Source organism: Plecotus auritus (assembly GCF_963455305.1).
Source record: "Plecotus auritus genome assembly, chromosome: 8".
Classification (NCBI taxonomy): Eukaryota; Metazoa; Chordata; class Mammalia; order Chiroptera; family Vespertilionidae; genus Plecotus; species Plecotus auritus.
In genome coordinates, this window is record NC_137782.1 from 36,140,016 (window position 1) to 36,163,530 (window position 23,515).

Genomic DNA, 23,515 nt, shown 5'->3' on the forward strand with positions numbered 1-23,515 from the left:
TTACAGAGGGGAAGGGAGAGGGATAGTTAGAAACATCGATGAGAGAGAAACATCGATCAGCTGCCTCCTGCACACCTCTTACTGGGGATGTGCCCGCAACCAAGGTACATGCCCTTGACTGGAATCAAACCTGGGACCCTTTAGTCCGTAGGCCGACACTCTATCCACTGAGCCAAACCAGTCAGGGCTGAAATTTTTTGGTATCTTTTTAAAAAATTAGTTTTAATTCTTCAACATTATTTACACAACTTTTTTTTCTGAACCAATATTTACATACAAGTAGAACTTTATAAATAGTTATTCATATTTAAAGCCACTAAAGAAAGTTTAACATTGAATAATCCACCATCCAATATAATGTGTAACAGAACATATAGTGTGGTGTGGGTAAAATTATTAACAATGGCATTAATATGAAAATAAAATTTTGATAATAATACTTGGTGAAGATAGTGACCAATAATATAATTTTAGCTGCAATGGATAATCTGTTTATGACGCAAGCAGAGGATGATGTTAAGATAACTTTTTTTATTGTTTAAAGTATTACAAATAGTAGTACATATATCTCCTTTTTTTCCCCATTAACTTCTTAAACACACTGAAGTGTGTAAAGGAACTTGCTCTGTTCTTAACTCTCACAAATGGTCCTAAGTATATGCTAGAAAACAATTGTGAATCTTAAATACCCATCTGTGTTAACAGCTAATCCTGTTATGCATCAAATAATAAATCAATGTAATTTAATTCTTAGAAAAAATTACATAGACATATAAAAATAACATATATAAAACATAAAAATAAAACACCCAACCAGAAAAAAGTAATTAAATTTAGCAAATTTAAAAATGGAGTGTTCCTTATATAAAGTCAATCACTATCTTAGCAAATGGACAGGTTTCATTTTCACCCACAATAGACAGACATGGATACTGTGTATTGCTAGATATGTTATAAAACTGCTTTGACTCTGTTATGTTTTGATGACCTTCAAAAAGGGGTTCTTCTGTGTTTACTATGCCACTGGGCTTCCTATCTCAAGGATAAACCGTTCTTATCTTTCTGGTTAAAGTCAACTTTGCTACTTAGAATATGTCCGATTCAATTGAATTATAAAAATAAAATGCCTAGTAGCCATAGGTGTTGTAAACCCCATTAGTAACATTACAATAATCAAACAATGTGGCTATTTCATTTTAATCTCAGTTGTTCAAATAAAGGGGATTTACTGCAAAAGCTTAAAGAAATTCTGTAATAAGTGTACGAATGTGTAGCTGCTTATATTTCCATATAATTTGAATATCAGTGTAGTTTAAAACAGATGTCAGCTTCTTTGACTATAATCATATTTTGTTGTTAGTACTGGGCACCCATGCATTTACATTTAAGTAACCCTGGATGAGGTTCTCTGCCTGTGTCATCTGTTTTATTGGTGCATCCTTTTCTTTATTTAAACCTAACCCATGGAAATAGTGTTTCTGTTTTCATAAAGGTAAGCCAAATATATTCATATATTATAACTAGAGGCCCGATGCACAAAATTCGTGCAAGGGGCTCGGCCCTCCTGCCACCACAGCGGCCAGGGGGCCTCTGCTGCCTCTGCCTCGGACCTGGCTGCCGGGGCTTTGTCCAGAAGGATGTCTGGTCTAATTAGCATATTATGCTTCTATTATTATAGATGGTAATTCTGTTTCCCCCAAAAAGTGAAGATAAGGTAAAATAAATTCACTCTGTTTGGATTTCAATCCTGCTTTCTTTGATTTTGTATATTTATATCGATTTTTCGAAGGAGCAGGTGGAACTATAAGTGCCCTTAACTCTTTCTTTGCTGGGGACATTTTGATGTTAATATCACTAAGACTTAGTCTTTAAAGGTAAACAAACACTGCTTGGCAGGACTGGATTACTCTGCAATAATTGAAGTGTGTGTCCTTCATCATAAACAACAATGATTAATGCACTATTTGTGCTCGTGTATATATCAGGGAGAATGCTTTCTCATCCACCTACTGAGTCCCATTGTAATTTCATGCAGTTTTCAGGTAAGTAAGCATGCATAAGCAGTACCCTGAAGTGTGGCTGTGTTCACAGAATTATAGCTCTCTGCTATGGCATGCTCTGGCCTGGATTCTGTTTTGGCAAGACATCTTTATGCTTCAGCTCAGCCATGAGATTTTCAGTCTTCAGTCTTCTGTGGAAAGGTAAAGTGTATGCCTATAGCTGAGGGAAGCTGACTTATGTAGACGAAAGTCCCTGCCCCTGGTCCCTGACTGTCCATCCTCATACAAATGAGGACTTCAAATCCTCAAACTTTGATTGGTCCAAAAGGCTCTGTCCTGATTGGTCAGAATGGAATAATTCTGATTGGTGGGTGAAGAAGCTGACAGAGATATAGACCTGTGCTGCTCCTAATTTCATGGGGAAAGTCCCAGTCCTATGGATTGAAATAGGATCCCAGAAACTCCCTTGTAATGGCTGGCTCAGATGGCAGGAGCACAGTGCAGGCAGGCAGTTCAGTGCAGGCTTCTCCCTGAAGTGCAGTTTGCATGACAGGTGCATGTGCAGAAATGGCTGCAAGGCTCTGGGTTTTTTTTTTTTTTTTTTTTTTTTTTTTTTTTTGTTCTCTCTCTCTCTCTCTCTCTGTCTCTCTCTCTCTCTTAAATTTGAGCCCAGTTAACCACTGGGCGCCTTTTTTAGTAGATATCTTCTTTCTCAGGGTCCACACTACCCATGGAAAACAGTTTTAGTTCTTGGTTTAAGGCAGTGGTCGGCAAACTCATTAGTCAACAGAGTCAAATATCAACAGTACAACGATTGAAATTTCTTTTGAGAGCCAAATTTTTTAAACTTAAACTTCTTCTAACGCCACTTCTTCAAAATAGACTCGCCCAGGCCGTGGTATTTTGTGGAAGAGCCACAGTCAAGAGCCAAAGAGCCGCATGTGGCTCGAAAACCACAGTTTGCCGACTACTGGTTTAAGGTAGTCAACAACCAACTGAAAAGATCACTTTGGATATTATTGTTAATCCTGTGAAATTATTGAATTTCTTGCCAAAAGCAGCAAACTAATATTTACTTTGAACCTACCAGCTATTATTTGTGCCTTGGGGTTTATACACAAGGCACCTCCATGAAAGAAAATTCCACTTAAAAATCACACCCTGGCTTGTGTGTCTCAGTTGGTTGGGAGTCCTCCAGCACGGGCACTGAAAGGTTGCTGGTTTGATTCCTGGTCAGGGCATATGGTTGTGGGCTCCATCCCAGTATTTCTCACTTTCTCTCTCTCTACCCCCCTTCCTTTCTAAAAATCAATAAAAAATCTTAAAGAAATTAAAGGCACAAAATACAGTCTTCAATTACCATCTACTTTGAATTATAAACCAAAATAAACTAGTCAATAAGTTCCTCTCTAAATCTACCACAGTGGTTTGTAAAAGTCTAAAGTTCATTAGTCAGACTGAAAGTTTTCTGAGGGCAGGAACTCGGTGCTCCTGGTTCCTGCTCAATCCCGGAGGCTAGCTCTGGGTCAGTAAACTTTGGTTCTCTCACTAGAAAAGAGTATCTTTTATTTTGAAATGATACCGGTGTAGGCGAATGTAGCAAAGTCAAGACTGGGGAAGGGGCTTTGAGAGGAGGCTGTAAAATCAGGAGGAGCAGCGGGACAGCCAGGAATCCAGAAGAGAGAGGTGCACATTGGAAGGTGAACCCTAAGGGCTAGGTGAAGAAGGGGTGAGGGCTCTGGGACAGCATTGCAGGAGGGGAGGGGCAGTCAGCCAGGAAGTAGCCAAGGTCTGGGGGACTCCTTCTCAGGGAACAAATAAGGAGAAAAAGGCACTTGAAAATAAAGCCGCAATCACCTTCCTCCCACGTGAGACCCGAGTCCTGTGGGCCCCAGGACCCCTCCGGAGCGGAACCCTGAGCGAGGCAGGTGCGGCGGGAGCATGCGCGCGGGGGGCGGGCAGGGGGAGGCTCGCGCCCCCACCCGCGCGTGCACCCTCGCTCCCCCCGCGGCACCACCGGGCAGCGGCGCCGCAGCAGGACCGGCCAACCTGGGCGCTGCGGCTCGCACCCCGCCTGTCGCCGAGTGGGCACTGCGGACCCGGCTCCGCTGGGGTAAGGAGGGCGCCCCGCCCCAGTGGTCGGGTCGGAGATCGCGCGGGCGCCCGCGGCCACCTCGCCCGGACTGGCCCGGCCCACCGGGCCGAGGGGCGTGTGCGTCGCCCGCGACGGGGCTAGGCCGGGGGGTGGTGACGGTTAGGAGTCGCCCCCGCCCGTCCCCACTCTTTCTCTTTCTCTTTCGCCGCCGGGCACGCGCCGGGCTCCCCTCGAGGCGCTGCCCCACTTGTCGCCTACTTTGGACGGGCGCTGCCCGCTGTCCCGCTCGCCGGGCCGGGGTGCCTGGCGCCGTCACTGGGGCGGAGGGACCGGCTCCGCGGGCCCGGCCGGGGGCGGGGCGGGACTCTCCGGTGGGTGTTCGGCTTTTGTTCCCTCTGGGGACCGACGTCCTGCGCGTCTTCCCGCTTCTTTCCCTCGGCCAACTGTCGTGGGTGCCGGGGTTTGGGCTCCCGCGATGACCCCGCGAGCGCTTCATCCTCCTTTTCCTGCCCCCCAAGTTCTGCCTGCCCCGGGGTAGGAGCCTTGGAAGTGAGCTCAGGGCGGATGCGTGGCTGGCATCTGGGCATCTGGCGGTAGGAACTAGCGCTCCCCTCGCCCCCAGACTGCGAGGGGACCCCCGTGGAAGGTTCCTTCGCCTTCCTCCAGAGATGAGCCGAGGTCCAGGTGGGCCGAGGCCGGGGCGAACCAGCTGGGCGTAACCTGGGGCCAGCGCAGCAGTTACCTACGTGAATGACACGTTTCCCCAAATTCCGGAACTTCGGTGGGTTTGATTGAAGTCCACAGAGTGCGCTTTATTTTATGGATGCCTTTATCCACGGAGAGGGACATTCTTGATCTGTCCATGGCCCGAAGTGAAAACTAAATTAAAAGGTCTGGTCTTACTGTGCAGAACACAGCGCGTGGAAGGCAGAGGAAGTCAGCCTGGTTACCTGGACCTGCTCTTCTGGGAGAGTTCCACGCGGACCGGGACCAGGGTGGCTCACTCTCACTTCAGAGTTACTTGGTCCGTGACGCCTTCTGGATCCCGCGGGTGGAGTGGTTCTGGAAGATGCTCGTGGCAGGTTCCAGAGTCAGTCCTTAGCTGCAATAAGTGCAGTGAGGTCTCCTGGTGTTTTCTAGCCCACTAAGTCAAAAAAGGTTAAAGTGGCAAACGGGGGGTCGTGGGTGGAGTTCGTTATAGACCCTCAATATTACAAAGACGTTGAATACATTTAGCTCTTAGCAAGGTTATTCCTCAAGGTTCCATAGAATCTGGAGGAATGTTTGAAAGAGGAGAGATTTTTGGAGCATATAAATTGATTGGACTCTGCTATATGCACTTGGTGTGTAATTGTTGATTTGGAAGTAAGATAAGCTTAACACTGCTATGTTCTCAGGTCCTGAGGCACATTGATGAGTTTGTATGGCAGGTAGTCCTTGACTGGGGAATTGTTTACTTAGCACTTTGCTGAACTATGTTGGGGTCAAAAGAAATAGTATTAAGCTTGGTCTACCTCTACAGTAAGCTCACAATTTGTTTTCTAAGAAAGCACATTGGTGGGAAGCTGAGCTGGTGAAGACAGAATTAAGGAAAGTTAGGAGCTGCCTAAGAATCTTAGATGAGCTCTACATCTATGTATTTCATCACAGTAACTGTGTGACTTGTATCTTAAATTACACTTCTAATTCATCTTTATTTTTCTTAAAGTTTCAGTTGTTTGTACAGTAAACCATCTACTCCATATGTTCAAACATTCATATGACAAGCCACTAAAAGTGTTGGGGAGATAAAACATGCCAACCAAACCACTTGTGAACAAAATATGACAAGGAACTAAATAGGATTTGAGACTAAAACAATCTATAATAATAAAAGAGTAATATGCTAATTAGGCCAGACGTCCTTCCAGATGACCTTTCGGATGAAGCCAGGGCTGGGAGGGAAGCCCAGGTCCTGGGTGCCGAGGGAAGCCGGTGCCAGCAGCTGGGGAAGGAAGGCCTACTCTTGCACGAATTTTGTGCATTGCACCTCTAGTCTAAAATTAAATGCCAGTGATGTGAACCGACAGTGACCAGAGGGTTTGGCAAGCAGAGGGTCTTTGGGGTCTGGAGTGATCAGAACAGGATGCACAGAGAATGTTGGGCCTTGGACTGAGTCTTGAAATGCGGATGTGGTATAGATTGACAGGGAGAAGGAAGAGGAGTGTGGGGGCCTTGGAGGTAGAAAGGTGTTTCATGCATCAAAAGAGGTGATTATGATTTGAAAGATTATTTTGTAGTGTCCAGATTGGACAGTGCTGATATTCATGCTCTTCCCACCAGTGCCTAACCCTCCCAAACTAGAAAACTTGTATGCATTCTGCGTGATCCAGTGTAATTCCTCCTCTATGAAGCCTTCTTTGGTTCTTAGGCCAGCGTTCCTTCCTTTGGCTTTCACTTTTTCCGGTTAACTTACAAATTTATATATAAATACAGGTTTTTAAAAATGACCCAGACCTTAGAATTTGCCATTTTCTGCTTGTTTGTTTATTTATATTGAGGTTAAATTGACATATAACATTATAGTAGTTTCAGTTAACGTAATAATTTGATATCTGTATATCATAGTGTTTAGTTTCTATGTGGAAGATTAAACTCATGCTTATAGCTAAATGTGGTATCTGCCAACTAAATTGAAGATACAGCATTTTATTTATTTATTTTTTACAGCTTTATTGATATAATTTACATACCACACAATTCACCCATTTAAAGTGTATAATTGCCTTAATTAGTTTGGCTCAGGGTCGGCCTGGGGACCGAAGGGTCCTGGGTTCGATTCTGGTCAAGGGCAAGTACCTCTGTTGCAGGCTCCTTCCTGGCTGGAACCGGGCTCTGGTCTGGGCTTGTGCAGGAGGCAACCTATCAATGTGTTTCTCTCACATTGATGTTTCTCTCTGTCTTTCCCTCTCTCCTCCACTCTCTCTAAAATCAATGGAAAAATATCCTTAGGTGAGGATTAAAAAAATAAAGTGTATAATTCACAGAGTTGTACAACCATCATCATAATCAATTTTATATTATGGAAATCACTGGATCCTCATCCTAAGGGTGTTAAGGGTAGAGATTTTAGGGGAGTTCCCAGGGGAAGATCTTAATAGAATATTCAGCAGCTTTCCAGGTGCGACCATTCAGGGTTGTGGTCTCTACTGATTGGTCAGCACCAGAGCAGGGAGTTATTATTCAATGCAGCTGGTCCTGAGGGCATCCATGGGTTGTTGGTCTGGTTTTGTTGCTTTTCTGGGTCTGGAGCTTCTGTTAATGAATGCAGAGTTGAACCATCTTGAACCTCAACAGGAAGCCCAACACAAGAAATAAGCCAGTCAGAGAAGGATAAGTATCACATGATCTCACTCATTTTTGGAATATAATGAACAATGTAAACTGATGAACAAAAATAGATCCCAAGACGTAGAAACATGGAACAGACCTTCAAACCTCAGAGGGAAAGCAGGGGAGAGTGGGGTAAGAGATCAACCAAAGGACTTGTAAGCATGCATGTAAGCATAACCAATGGACACAGACAGTAAGGGGGTGGGGGGTAGAGGGTATGTGCTGGGGGTGGGAGCGGCCAGGGAGAGGTCAATGGGGGAAAAAGGAGACATATGTAATACTTTCAACAATAAAGAATTTAAATTTGAAAAATAGATAGGAGACAGAGGGAAGCTAGATAGACAGGGACTGGGACCATGGCATGGGGCAATAAACTGGGGAACCCAGATAGGTGAAGTTACTAAGGCACCCCAACTGGGAGGGGAAGGAAGTACACATGGGAGAGGCATGAACTTTTAAAGACATAAATTAATAGCACTTTGAAAGCTAAACAAGGTGTAAAGTAATTGAAATTTTACCATATTGATAAGAAAAGTATTTAAAATTACTTAATTTTGAGTTTTATCTTATGGCTTTATGCTCTTTACCTACCTCTTAAATTTCTAATACGATAAAAAAAATCTTGTCACATGTGTTTCTAATACAGACCCCTTGTTGCAGAGATGCCAAAATGAAAGCCCAGTGAAAGAACTGATTTGCCCACATTTATCCACCTGAGTAATGACAGAGTTGGAACTATGACCCGACCTTCCTGAACCCAAGCCAGGCAGTTTCTATTACAGTATGTTTACCTTTGTTTTGCAGTAAAGTTGTGTTCAGTGGCTTGGTGATTTTTTTCTAGAGTAATAATAATTTGTGTGATTGCATAGTTGGGAATTATGAAGCTAGTAATACAAATATCTGCTAGGTAAAAATACATTTATTCATCCCATATGCATTTATTTAGTGTCTATTTTGGCTAAGGATGTGCTAGGGTGTGGGAGATGACGAGGCAAACAGACACTGGGGTGCTAGTCTGGCCCCCAGGAAATTCAAAACTAGGAATGGAGATTCCAGTTTGAGGCTTCTCTGTATCACATTAGAAAAGATGCACTTTATTCTTGTATTTATTCATTCAGCAGCATTTTTGAGTACCTGTTGTGTGCCAGGCACTGACACTGGGTACTCTGTCCTTTTGTCCAGGAAATAAAGTTGGGAGGGAATGGGATTAGTGAGTGGGCCTCAGACTCTACAAGGGATGTGTGGAAAATATCAGTGCATACGCTGATGAGAGGGTGACCATGCTTCCTATAAGTTATTGAGAGTGAGACTACCTCCGTCAAGTCTGTAATTGACAAGCTTTATGCTGCTGCTCCTCAGATGGCACATGAGAAGCTGGGTGTGGAAGGTCGCACAGTGAAGGGTAGAGTTTCCTTTATGCCAGCTCCGGGCTTTGTCAGCTCAGTCATGTAGCACTCACCTCAGAGACCACATGTCCCAGACAAAGAAACAGCCAAGGTTTTAATGAACCCTAAGTAATGTCTTCAAGGTTGTGTTATATCTGCATTGTTTATGTGGCCACTGTTAGCATATGGCAGAAAGGAAGAAAGGTAAGTTTACTTTTTGAAAATTGAAAAATCTGTCCTCATCTTTGAATGTTCTCACTATTATATTGCAAATGAAGAAACAAATTCTGTAAAATATCTAGGCCCTTCTGTGTGAGCATTAAAAAAGTTTTCCAACTTTTCCTCAGGCTGAATAACTAAAAATGTAAGTCAGGACTGAAAAAAATAGTTTATAAATTATTTAAAGAGATTATTTGATTCCCTCACATTTTAAAATTTATTCTGATTTTCATCTAATCCACTTCAAACTTTCTATAATGAAGGTTCCTCTAATTAACTAAAAGCACAGGTCCCTTTTATGTCCCTCCTCAAGATCACACTTTCCTACAAGCAATGACGAACTTTCTTCTGGTACTAAAATTGAGCAAATCTTTTAAACAGGGGACAAAAATTTTTATTTTTTCCCAGAGTTTGAACTTACTTCCACTTCCTTCCAGGCATAAAATAAAAGCTCAAATGAATGGCCTGGTATGTATGTTAAACCTAATATAGGAAGAACCAAAGTAGAAGAATGTTCATTATATGATAGATCAGGAGTTTCAACTTTGTCAACACTTTGATAACATAATTGGAATATCCCCATTAGTAACTTGAAATGAAATTAATAGGTAAATAACTTATCTATCCATACTTTTAAAAATGTCAGTATAATACCCATATATAATAAAATAGAGATATAAATGGAAGGTAATTTATAATAAAATTATATATATTTCAAAGTGTTTGGACATGATTAGTCTAGAAAATAAAATGAAGTAGTTGGATGCCTATATCCATATTTATATTCACCTATATGTGAAAGTGACCAGTTAAATGCTGACATAGGTGGACTGTATCATAGAAGGGGAATCTGAGCAGCGTTGTGCTTAATGGTATCATTTTCTGAAATGTGGACAATATTTGCTAAAGTTTCACAGCAAACAAATTAAGATCTTTCCTCACATAGTTGCATGCTGGGAAAGACACTAAATATTTTTTTTGTTATAAATAAAATGGAGTTATGCTCAAGATTTAGAGGAGAATAAATAGGTTTTCCATATATCTAAATGTCAAGTGAGACTCTCACTTTTGCAGAATCTTATTCCATTTTTTAAATTTTAAAATAAAAATTAAGAAAAAAATAGTTTTAGTACATGGGGTTCACTGAAATATGGTTCAGCTAGAATATACTTGTCTTTATATGCAAACTATTTTTCCTCCTCATTTGTACTTTATACTAGTATGCATCTTATAGGCTGTATTCTTGCCCAGTTTAGTTGTTACTCTTGGATAGGTTTTGAGATTTGCGGTAAGAATGGGGATGGGATTGGATTCCAGTACATTCTTAAGGCTTGACTATAATGTAAGAAGCAATAAGAATTCAAATTTCCACAAAGTACTATTTTAATGATGTTTGACAACTAGTCAGAATTCAGAGAATGAAATTTAATATATAAGATGAATATATAGTGATGTCTATAAATGTACTTATAAGGACTAAAAACTAATATGGGCCAGGTACTGATACATCTACACACCTACACACTCACACTTGTATATGACAGTTTTTGGTTCATTATTGATTTGATGACCATTACTGTCTATGAGAGATATAAAGGTATATTCCTCTTTCAGTTCAATTTGCTTGCCATTGTAAAATGAGAATCAAATATAATTTAAGATTGTGTTAAAAGAGTAGGGCTTGTGGTGTTATGAACTGTTTTTCTAATGATACAAATGAGGTGAGAGTAGCTAACCCATCAGTAACTTAAAAGTGTCTCTGAGTCCAGGTGTGCAAAGGGGGCGCATTATAATAAGCCTTAGCTTTAATGTTCAAGTGTGAGGATGAGGAATACATGGGAATGTAAGAGGGTGGCTTAGTGGGTTTAGCCTCTGTTACTGTCTGCATTGAGGAGGAAGTTCAAAGGCCAGTGCCTCTCTGAACCCATCTGTAGATTACAGTTCTCAGGAGGTGTGTATTGATTTTGGGGGTGAACATTAAGCCATTTTCTTGATCATAGCCTCCGTGTGCTGAGCTTTTGGTAAGCTTTCTGAGTAATTTACAAGAATCAGACCCACAGATTTTTATAGTAATTCCTTTTTTATATCATCTCTGGCCTTTCTCTTTTTTTTTGGTCTCTTATTTTGTTTCACTCTATATCTATAGGCTAATTGTGGAAATAACCTGCACAGAATGCATTTGATGGTTTATCAACTAATATGGGCTTATACCTAAACAGAAGTAAAGGAAGCAGGGAAAATTGGCATATAAAATTGTTTAAGGCTCACTCTTTGTGTTCTGGAAGGCTTATTGGTAGCCTAATTTTTGATAGCTTTAACATAAAATAACTTTCAAGATTGTAATGCAGAACATTCTAACTTAGGATAACCTTACTTCACATTTCTTTGTAGTACTATATAAGGTGTATTGTTAAAGTTTGCTATTTCTATAGTACTTTATACTTTTAGAACACATTCCTGTGGATTTAAGTTACTACCTTTTATTTTTTTTTTCCATTGATTTTTAGAGAGAGTGGAATTTCCCTACCTTCCACTCTCTCTAAAAATCTTTAGAGAAGAGAGAGAGAGAGGAAGGTAGGGTGGGGAGGAGGAGGGGGAGAGAGAGAGAGAGAGAGAGAGAGAGAGAGAGAGAGAGAGAGAGAGAGAGAGAGAGGATCAGTGTGAGAGAGACACACATTAATTGGTGGCCTCCCACACGGGGCCCCAGTGGGATCAGACATGCAACTCCGGTGGGATCAGACATGCAACTCAGGTACTTGATTGGGAATTGAACCCAAGACCCTTCAGTCCATGGACTAATGCTCTAACCTCTGTGCCAAACTGGCCAGGGCCAATTACTACTTTTTTAAAACATGTGCTTTTTTAAAATCATTGCTACATCGTGATAATTCTCAAGATCAGAGGTATAGTGGCCATTGACTCCTAGCCAGAGTGTCTAAGAAATCCTTGTTTTTATTTAAAAAAATCTTTAATCAAATGAAAACATTGTTTTGCAGGTCATCAGCTACTCAGAATTTATGTAATAGAAGAAATAGTTTTATGATGGAACTAAAATGATTACTATTCTGAATATTTCAGTGTATCATACAAAGAAAATTCATATGAAAAGTCTTCTTAAGATTAGCTGAATAAAATTTATCCTGTTAATTCCCTATTAGCTCTCTTACCTAAAAGAGTTTGAATTTGTTATTTTCTAAGATATAAATATAGTGAAACTTAACATTTTGTTAGCTTTTGAGATGGCAACTGCTGACCTTTCTTTGCTAAATTATATCCAGGCACTTGAGATGAAAATGATTTGGAAATAAATGGTTATGACTGACAATTGCTATGCAGTAAAAAAACCCCTTAAGAACAAAGCTACTTATACAGTTAGGTGGCACTGTTTCCTTTTTCTTTTCAAAGGTTTGACTAAGTGGAATTAAAATATATAGAGGTTTCACGTGGCCTTATTTAGGTCTAGCCAGATTACAAACAAATAGGAAAAGTGAATTAGACACCAGTTTGCGGTGAAGATCCAGCACCCATCTGTAACTGATGTATCTTCCAACCCATGTGCAGAAAGTAAATGGCTGCTGAACAAACATTGGTGTGCTCTCTAGAGTTGCTGAAGACAAGCTTCAAGGGTCAGGGACATCCGTGTCTTCTGGGGCCCTGGGAAGGTAACTTGGGTAGGTGAAGTGGCCTGGGTTTGGGATGGGCGGGAGTCCAGGGCTTGTGGTGTCCAGCGACACATGCAGGGTCTGTGGGTTGGTACCTTGGGGAGTTTAAGTCTTTTTTTTTTTTTTTTTTTTTTGTGTGTGTGTGTGTGTGTGCGCGCGCAAAAGTCTTTTTTTTATTGTTTAAAATATTACATATATTAGTACATATATCTCCTTTCCCCCCCTCCTATTGACCTTCCCCCAGCCTCCCCTATCCTCTGTCGCATGCCCTCATCCCACCCCCCCAGTGTCTTGTGTCCATTGGTGTGATTATATGCTTGCATACAAGTCCTTTGGTTGATCTCTATCGCCCCTCCCCAACACTCCCCAGCCTTCCCGCTGTTATTTGACAGTCTGTTCGGTGCTTTACTGCCTCTGTATCTATCTTTTTATTCATCAGGTTATAATGTTCTTTATTTTACATTAATGAATGAGATCATGTGGTATTTTTCTTTCATTGCCTGGCTTATTTCACTTAACATAATGCTCTCCAGGTCCATCCATGCTGCTGCAAGTGGTAAGAATTCCTTCTTTTTTATAGCAGCGTAGTATTCCATTGTGTAGATGTACCGTAGTTTTCTAATCCACTCATCTGCTGATGGGCATTTAGGCTGTTTCCAAATCTTAGCTATGGTGAATTGTGCTGCTATGAACATAGGGGTGCATATATCCTTTCTGATTGTTGTTTCTAGTTTCTTGGGATATATTCCTAGAAGTGGGATTACTGGGTCAAATGGGAGTTCCATTTTTAGTTTTTTGAGGAAACTCCATACTGTTCTCCACAGTGGCTGTACCAGTCTGCATTCCCACCAGCAGTGCTCGAGGGTTCTTTTTTCTCTGCATCCTTGCCAGCACTTGTCGTTTGTTTGATTTGTTGATGGTTGCCATTCTGACAGGTGTGAGATGGTACCACATTGTCATTTTGATTTGCATCTCTCGGATAATTAGTGACTTTGAGCATCTTTTCATATGTCTCTTGTCCTTCCTTCTGTCTTCTTTCGAAAAGATTCTATTTAGGTCCGTTGCCCATTTTTTTATTGGATCATTTATCTTCCTTTTATTAAGTTGTATAAGTTCCCTGTAGATGTTGGAGATTAAACCTTTATCAGTGATAACATTTGCAAATATGTTCTCCCATACAGTGGGCTTTCTTGTTGTTTTGTTGATGGTTTCTTTTGCTGTGCAAAAGCTTTTTATTTTGATGTAGTCCCATTTGTTTATTTTCTCTTTAGCTTCTATTGCCCTAGGAGCGGTATCGGTGAAGAAATTGCTTCGACATATGTCTGAGATTTCTCTGCCTGTGGATTCCTCTAGTATTTTTATGGTTTCCCATCTTATGTTTAAGTCCTGTATCCATTTTGAGTTAATTTTTGTGTATGGTGTAAGTTAGTGGTCTAGTTTCATTTTTTTTGCATGTATCTGTCCAATTTTCCCAACACCATTTATTGAAGAGACTGTCTTGACTCCATTGTATGTTCATGCCTCCTGTGTCAAATATTAACCTGAGCATAGTGGTTTCGGTCGATATCTGGATTCTCTATTCTATTGAACCAGGCTGTTTTGAGAACAGTGGCTTTGTAGTACAGCTTGAAATCTGATATTGAGATCCTACCTACTTTGTTCTTCTTTCTCAGGATTGCTGTGGCTATTCGGGGTCTTTTTTATTCCAGATGAATTTTTGGAGAGTTCTTTCTAGGTCTGTGAAATATGCTGTTGGTATTTTAATGGGGAGTGCATTAAATCTATGGATTGCTTTGGGTAGTATGGACATTTTAATGATGTTGATTCTCCCAATCCATGAACATGGTATGTTCTTCCATCTGTTTACGTCTTCCTCTATCTCTTTTTTCAGTGTCCTGTACTTTTCTGTGTATAGGTCTTTTACCTCCTTGGTTAAGTTTATTTCTAGGTATCTTAATTTTTTTTTGGTGCGATGGTAAATGGGATTGCTTTTTTAGTCCCTCTTCTGTAAGTTCACTATTGGTGTATAGAAATGCCATAGATTTCTTGGTGTTAATTTTGTATCCTGCTACACTACCGAATTCATTTATTAAGTCTATTAGTTTTTTGATGGAGTCTTTTGGTTTTTTTATGTACAATATCATGTCATCTGCAAATAAGGACAGCGTTACTGGGCACGGCGCTGCTCCAGGGTTATCAATGGATACAGTTAAAATTCCTCCATTTGTGGTGGAAGTCTGCCATTGATGAGTTCTCTTTGCTACTACATCATCTAGCAGTTGTTCTGTGTTCAACTGGGCCTGAACCTTCAGGCCTCTTCTGAAAAGAAAAGTTGCTTAATGACTGTCTTTCTGATGACTTAATTTATTTCCACTCCTGGGATAATTGGTTGGGATGTTACTTTTTCTACGGTATTTAGCTGGTTAGTTCTCTTAAGAAGTGCAACTGGTTTTCTCTGCACTTCATTTTGTCTCAGAAGGTTTGCCTTCCTTTTTAACACTGGAAAATATCGTTCTATATTCTTGTCACTTAGAGGCGGTCGATTCATAGGACTAATTCCTTTTCGAATTCCAGCTGTTTTCCTAGCTGCAAGACGAGTGATAACTCCATAAGTACGTCTCTTCCCAGGCATCATTCTTCCTCTACGGCTCAGATTATTCTTACCAAAACCAGAATTCTGTTGGATTCCCCACCATACTCTCATCCTGAATTGTCGGGCACCACGTTGCTGGAGTCTTCTATTTAGTCGTGGAAAATTCTGCTTCTTTCCTTCCTTTCGATTCAATTTGATGATATCATCCAGAGACATATCAATTTTGTCGAGGTTTTCATTACTTAGGGGTTTCGGCGGCGGTGACGGGATCGCCGTGGCTCCCACTAACCAGGGTCCAAACCAGTTCATGGCTGGAGACGTCGCGCTGGATCAGTCAGTAGACAAGGCCAGAGACTGAGGCCTGCCACCTCCCACTTACGCTCACAGACCAGCTGCACCAAGGGAGCGCACACGCGTGCTAGCCTTAAGTCTTTTGTTGACATGCCTAATTTGCGTGTGTTTGTTTTTTTTTCTGCCCCATTTGAAGTCAGAAATCGAATTATTTAAAATGTGTGTGTAATTTCCTGGGTTTTAAATAGTCTGAGGCACAAACAAAACATCTGCAGGACTGAAATGGGTCCAGATTGGCAGTCTGAGACTTCTGGCACATGCAGGGAGCAGGGAGACAAGAAGGCAGGAGAGAAAGGGCTGTTTCAGTGCGTTCAGAGAACCTTGGCTTTTCTTTGCCTATGTGATGTTTAAGGAATTGATAATGGGGCTCAGCTCTATGAAGAGGCTCTAAGCCTGACATAATGCCCAGTTAGTCCTGAACCCGAGATAGGGAGTTATATTTCACTCAACACCTGCTTGCAGGATATCAAACAGTAGTTGTCCACCTGCAGAGAAGGAAAGATATCTGCTTTCCACTCAGCACTGTGGTGTCTTAACCAGTCTCAGTTCATTCCATTGCAGAGGCATCTATCCCTTTTTTGTGCTATGGACTTAGAACACTTAGAATCTGAAGCGAGGGTCCCAGATTTGGGGGCTGTTTTACCATATACCAATAAAACTCTATGTGAGCTTCTGGGGAGTTTCAAGCCTTTTATTTTCCATGAACAGATAAGAAACCAGCTCTCATATCTAACCTTCTCTTAAGAAGATCACCTTAACCACACAAATGTAGGAGGGAAATCACCTCAGAACAATGGATATTTTTGTTCCAAGAAAAGATAGGTGGCAATCTTTAGGAAGCAGACACAGAAGAAGAAGAAAGGGAACTATGATGAAACTTAGATGTGAAAAGTTTTAGTATAATTTTAAAAATTATTTTTATGCTATCACACTGTAACATCAATGTTTCACATAAATTGTTTTCTTGATATAGATCTTTTAATTTGGGGCTTTGTGGGCAATACTTGAAATAAAGATGGATGTCCAGTTGTTCTAGTACTTTGATTTTTTTTATAACAATTAAAAAAACTGCAGTTACATAAAGATATTGAGAAAAAGGGGCAAGTAGTTGCTCAGCTGGTACTTTGCATGATATAGGCTGCTTGTAAGTCTCTGCAGATTTTAAAATGAAATATTGTGTCTTTGCTGTTTTTAGTGTTTGCCCCAGTGTCTTGCACTATGGCACTCGGGGGAAGTGCTCTGTGTTGTGGCCTTGTCTGCTGGTTAGTCTGTGGATGCTGAAGTCCTTTTCGGATTGGTCCTGCCTCCTGCTGTACTTCTTTCCTCGCTGTCTTTGGTGCCTTTGTTCATCTGAGTTTCATTTCAGTAGTTTGTTTTTCTGCTCACTATTGATCAGCAGTTTTTGTTTAATTTCTCAAAATTCCTAAACATGCATTTTTACACTTAAAACGTTTTAATCTTTAATTAAATGTTCAGAAATGCCCCACTGGGCTCTGACTCCTTGCTCAACAAGGCTTTGTAGCTGTGTAAACAGAGACAGCTTATTTAATGCACCTCAGCTTCCTCAGCTAGTAAGGTGGGGATGGCAAAAGGATTTCTGTGAAGATTAAATGACTTTCTAAGCATAAAAACTTTAGAACATAGTCCGTAAATAGCTATTGTTCCTACCTGTCAGAATCTCATTATCTGTTTTTATAGGAATGTACTTTAATATTGCCCCAAATGGGCTATATATTTAGTTACATACTTGCAGCATTATATACTTACTAGAAGCCAAGTGCATGAATTCGTGTACATTGAAAGGAAATTAATTAAAAGAAATATTTTAGAGGCTAGGGAGGGACCGCAGGAGGTTGGCTCCAGGGCGTGCCTGGTCCATCTCACCCAGTCCCCACTGGGGCTGATCAGGGCTGGCTGGCCGGGGAAGGACTGCAGGAGGGCTCCAGGGTGTGTCAGGCTGATCTCGTCCAGTCCCAGTCAGCCAGACCCCAGCAGCAAGCTAACCTACTGGTCAGAGCATCTGCCCCCTGGTGTTAGTGTGCATCATAGTGACTGGTTGAGCGGATGGCCAAATACTCGACAGAACGGTTGACCAATCGGTCGGACACTTAGTATATTAGGCTTTTACATATAGAGAGATTCCCCAAAAGAATAAGTAAATACATTCTGAGAAACAAATTTTCTTAAGGAAGGAGACTGCCTTTGCCTGTCAGTCACAGGAGTGGTTTTCACCTGGTAGATCACAGGGTGCTTCCTCATTAGTTAGTTGCAGCATGCTCACAAAATCCTTTACTCCTTAACCCCATTGTGTAGAGCAATTTGGATTCTTCTAGGTGGAGTGAGAGGTGCCAACCAGGGCTCACCATGTGAGTGGTGGCAGAAAGGCACCTGGGTGTCCAGGCTGCAGAAGGGACTGTTCATTCCCTCTCTGGGCAATACCTGGAACTCAGGGCCACATTGCGAAGTTCCAGGCCCCCAGTGATCATTCAACACCATGCAGTCAAGATTCCCTCTGGAGACTTGTGGCAGGCCCATCTGGTCTACACGATGGGTTCCTTGAGACTTTGTATTAACCGTGCAGTTACACAGCAACTGTTTACAAGTTGTGTAAATGGTATTAAAAGAATTGTGAAATTTAAAAAAAGTGCTCTGTTCAAATCTGCATTTGGGAGATACCTTTTTATGACTCATTTCTTAAATACTAATAATTCACTTTCAGAATGCGACCCATCTTTATTTATTACTAGTGGCCCAGTGCATAGATTCGTGCACATTGAAAGGAAATTAATTAGAAGAAATATTTTAATATCTCTATTTGCCCTTTCTCTATAATAGAAGTGTCAACCAAATTCACGACTGACAATGACAGATAGGAACATATGCGTGCGATTGGCGCCAGCGAAAGCTTAATATGTATTGTGCATGCAGGTGTCAACTTAGCCTTTTGTATGTATAGAATAAACTTGCTTAAATAGACCTACTTTCTACTTTAGCTAAACTTTTTCCAGCCCAGTGAAGCACCCCAACTTCTCTTTCAGGTAATTGTCAGCAACACAACAGTAAATATCAACACAAAGCAGATTATTATTGTAGATCACACAGGGAGAACAAAGGGTAAAATATTTAACTACAGCAGTATTTGACTATATTCTGCACAGTGAGAAAACCTGAAGTCATTTCCAAGGTCCACCATTTCTTCCTTCTTTTCAGTTGGGTCAAGTTACTAAGCTTTCTAAATCTCCATTTTCTGGCTAATGAAAAGAAAATAGGATTCTACCAAGTTTCCTATCTACCTACTCCAGGACTTCGGTGAGGATCAAATGAAATGAGGCACGGGAAAATGCTTCACAGACATTTGGTTAAAGTGTAAAATGTTTGCACCTGGCTATAAAGCAAGTCATGTTCTGGGCTAAAGAAACTTGAATGAGGCTAGTCGCTAGGGAGAGGAAGCCAGGTGTTGCTATGTGACATCATTCCCCGGCACCCACAGCGACTGTTTCCGGGCTGGGCTGTGGGCCGCATTTTGCACCATGGGGGTCTTGGCAGCGTTGGCTGTGATTTGCTAGGGTGTCACTTTGGGGTGGTGGCCGGGCCTGTGTCCTACCTGGGGGAAGCTGAGTGTTGCTTTGTGGGCGCCAGGTCTGTGGTAGCATTTCTCTGTAAATGGCCAGTGCATGTCACAGTAGCACCTGCATTGAGTGTCTGCCCCCTGGTGGTCGGTGCATGTCATAGCAACTGGTTGGAGGGTTGGACACTTAGCATATTAGCCTCTTATATAGGTAGATAATAAGATCAAAATTATATTTTTTTCTTAATCCATATAGGTTGGGTTATTTTTTTTGTTTTTTTTTTTTGTTTTTTATCCCAAACAGAGAAGAAAACATTGATTAATATGCATTGAGGATATGCCAGTGTTAGTACTAGATGTACTTGGGTTCAAATCTTGGTCTTGCATAATGCTAATTATGGGACTTTGGGAAAGAAATAATTTTACAATGCTGTGCTCTTTTATGCTCCCTTATTGCAGATAATATCCCTGGAGGTTAAATTATAAAATCAGTCAAAAGGAAAACTGATTATAGAATACCCATGTGATATGGTAATGTACTTAGCTGTCTGGAGCAAAAAGGGTTTATAGTGTTTAAATATGATTTTAAGTGTCCAACAGTGAAAGTTATGTGAGCTTTTCAAATGCTGCTACTACTAATTGTATTTTTGAGATCTGTGATGAAAATTAATACACCAAACATATTGCAGTGCATATTTTAGTCCTGAGAACAGTAGATTGGGCATAGGTGCACTTGTCACAAATTTTGTGTCAGACATATAACTTTATTAATAATACAATTCTTAAAATTAAGACAAATCTTCCAGACTCTGGACTGAATTGACCTTTTTGCTTTAGGTATATCTTCACAATGCATACATATTTCCTCTTTTCCCCACTTTATATGTTAATAAGGGTGGATCAAATGTTTTTGTCATCTTTTCCATAAGAACCCAGAAAAAGTATTTGATGAAATACGTGGAAAGTGGAATATAGTGAATAGAAATGAGCCAAATGGTCAGCTAACCTAGCATAATATGATGGAAGAAACAAGTTTGTTGGTTCATGAATAATAATCATTTATCAATAACAGAGGTGATCCTGGAAATATCAGCCTCATGTAGTATTTTATAAAATAATGGAACAGACATTAGAGAAAGAAATCTGCATGTATATCAAGGTATTGAGAACAATCAGTTTTGTAAAGAATGGGCTACATTCTTTTGTGTTTTGAGAGGGTATAAATTTATTTTCTTGAGATTACATTTGAAAAATCGGTAAGCAAATGATCTTTATCTGTATTTTGTCCCATATATGTGCAATAAGCAATCTTAAAAATAGTATAACTAGCACAGCTGGTGTGACTCAGTGGTTGAGCATTGACCTATGAACCAGGAGGTCATGGGTTCGATTCCCAGAAGGGGCACATGCCTGGGTTGTGGTCTCGATCCCCAATGTGGGGTGTGCAAGAGGCAGCCAATCACTGAATCTCTTCATCATTGGTGTTTCTATCACTCTATCTCTCTCCCTTCCTCTCTGAAATCAATAAAAATATATATTAAAAAATAGTATAACTATGGGAGAATTGGACTAATTTATTCTTGGTGGTAACGTGGGAGCTCTCCCTGTCTCTTTTGGGGGATGTTGGTTTTTGCTTAAATTAGATTTAAAAAGTTGATGAATTAAGTAATTATAGTAGCACTATTTCAAATTGAATTACTTAATATCTGGTATATCATATCTAGTTTATTTATTCCACAAATGATTATTGAGAGCCTACTGTGTGTCAGGCACTGTTATAGGCCTTTGGGTACATCAGTAAACAAAATATGTCAAAATTCTTTTGTTATATTCCAATGGGGGAGAGGCAGTCAACAACTGATGGAAATAATAAATAGGTAACTTATTTAGTATTTAAAAGATGATAAAAGAGAAGTACTGGGTGTGCTGGGCATCAGATATAGGCCTCCATGAGATGAGATTCCAGTGAAGAGAATGATATCTGGGCTAGAGTTCCAGTGAGACAGAGCAGCTAGAAGAATGCCCCTAAGGCCTGAGGGTGCTGGCATGCAGGAGGGCCAGTATTAGACTTTTTTGGATAGGTACAGAGCTGCAGGTGCTAGCTGCAGGCATGTGTGGGTGGTCCAGGCCAGTGACAGAGTTGGGGCCAGATATAGGCCCATGAGCTGCTGTGGGGATCTTGGCTATTGGTGTGCACTTGTACCTCTGTAGGGATTAGGCTTGAGTACGTGCTCAGCAGTGAGGCCAGTGACAGGAATCTGGGCCTGGGGTGTGCAGGTGCATGGCTGCAGGGTCCAGCTGCAGGTGCACTAGTGTAATGAAGTGGTGACAGTAGTTGGGCTGGATCCGGGGGCACGAGTAGCTGTGAGGACCTAGGCTGTCGGTGTGCACTCCTGTATCTTCAGGGGCTAGCTGTGACATGCATGTGGAGGTGAGGGTTGGCTGTGGAAAAGCCGCAGAGGCTGGGGCTGGCAGCCGGTATGGATCTGGGGCCTGGGGCATCTGTGGTGTTACAACTGGGCTGGCTGAGGAGTGGGGTATGGGGAGTACTTCACACAACTGGGTGTCTTTAACACAAAAACCTATGGAGTCCTTAGCAGCAAACATTCTAGGGGGTCTATGGTGACTATGCTGACCCTTGCTTTTCTCAGTGGCAAAAGCTGCTGGGGTCCTCTGCAGAGCTAAAGTCTGTGACTAAGTCCTCAGTGATGAAAGCTGGGATCCTCTGCAGAGAAGGACCCTGAGGACCACAGCTGTTCCAACCACATGGCTGATACAGGTGGCCTTTGTCCTTCCTTTTTCCTAGCTATCTCTAGATATCTCAGTTATGCCAGTCTCTGGGAGGGTGAAACCAAAACAGATCCTTTGTGCATATGTCTCAAAAGGCTGAGGAAGCTGGTGGCTCACCTCTTCTCTTTTTTCCATGGTGGGGGAGCTCTGTTGGGCCTGGGAGTTTTCTCTTGGTGCTGAGCAGATGGGATGATGCAGGCCAAGTGAAACATCTCCTTACTCTTTTTGTGTGGTTATACTAAGGCTTTTGCTCCATTGTGTTGATGAAACTCCCTAAGTGGACTTCTGAGATCTCCCAGAGCTATTAACATAGTTCCTGGATAGCTAATTGCTGTTCTTGGAGGGATGAGGGCTCAGGTCCTCTACTCTGTTGTCTTGATGAAGTCACAAATCTCAGACTGCTTTCTAAAATTACATCTGTATCCAGTCCCAAGCAAGAGGCTACTTTTTCTTCCACACATCTCTAGTGAGAGCCCTTTTAAATTTAGTGCCCTAAACAGTGCTTGAGTACTCATATGGGCTTCCTACTTTGAGGAGCAGTTTCCTACTTTGCTTTATTTTATAGACAAGGGAGTGGTAGCAAGACAGATGACATGATTTTCACAAGTTCTCATATCACACTCTCTCATTGTGGTTCCCAAGACTAATTTGATATTTAGTATTTACAAGATGATAAAAGAGAAGTACTTTTTTTGTGGTCATTTCCAAGCTATATTTCCACCCTTACTTTCTCTTGTGTATGCTCAGGCCATAACCTTGGAGCCTTTCTTTTTCTCCATAATCCAATCTGTCACCAGATCCTGGTGACACTACCTTTGAAATATATCCTGAATCTGGCCCTTTCTTATGACCTCTGTTGCTGCCACCTGTACCCCACCAAACCTGGACCATTGCTGCCATTAGATTCCTAATTGGCCTCCTTGTTTATAGCCTTGTCCCCATAGGGTCACGTAAGGGCTTTTCTGTGTCCAGACCACTTAATCCCATTTATATGTTATTAATTATAAAATGAAAGCTCTTTCTGTGATCTACAGGGTCTTCCATGATCTGATTCATCACTACCTCTATGGTCCCATCTTCTACCTTCTCCCCCTTGCTTACTCTGCTCTACTGCATTGGTTTTCTTGCTATTCTCTGAGCAGATTAATAAGTAACCATGACAGAACTTTTATACTTTCTTTGCAGGGGACACTCCTCACATAGATATGTCAAATTTTCACTAAATCAATTATTCAGATTTGAGTTCAAATTCTACTTTATCAGAGAGATGTTTTACCTTAGCTCTTATTACTACCTGACATATATGTTATATATTTATCTGTTTGTGGTTTAGTCCCTGATTATAAGCTCATGAAGACAGAGACTATTTTTTGTTCACTGTTATATATGTAGTGCCCTGAACAGTGCTTATTAGTACTTTGTAAGTGCTCAATAAAATACCTGTTGAATAAACAAATGAATATTTCTATATTGTTCCTGG

General features: G+C 41.2%; 1 protein-coding gene across 1 annotated transcript; it reads right to left on the reverse strand.

The window, feature by feature from the left end:
• Window positions 1-4,349: 4,349 nt before the first annotated feature.
• Window positions 4,350-15,635, reverse strand: LOC308255928 (UAP56-interacting factor-like; the record flags this gene model as incomplete). The annotated part of the gene is given in 5 exon segments (XM_080683789.1): window positions 4,350-4,815; window positions 5,106-5,239; window positions 14,905-15,069; window positions 15,073-15,144; window positions 15,147-15,635. Coding segments are annotated over 5 exon segments (1,326 nt in total).
• Between the last annotated feature and the right edge of the window lie 7,880 nt (window positions 15,636-23,515).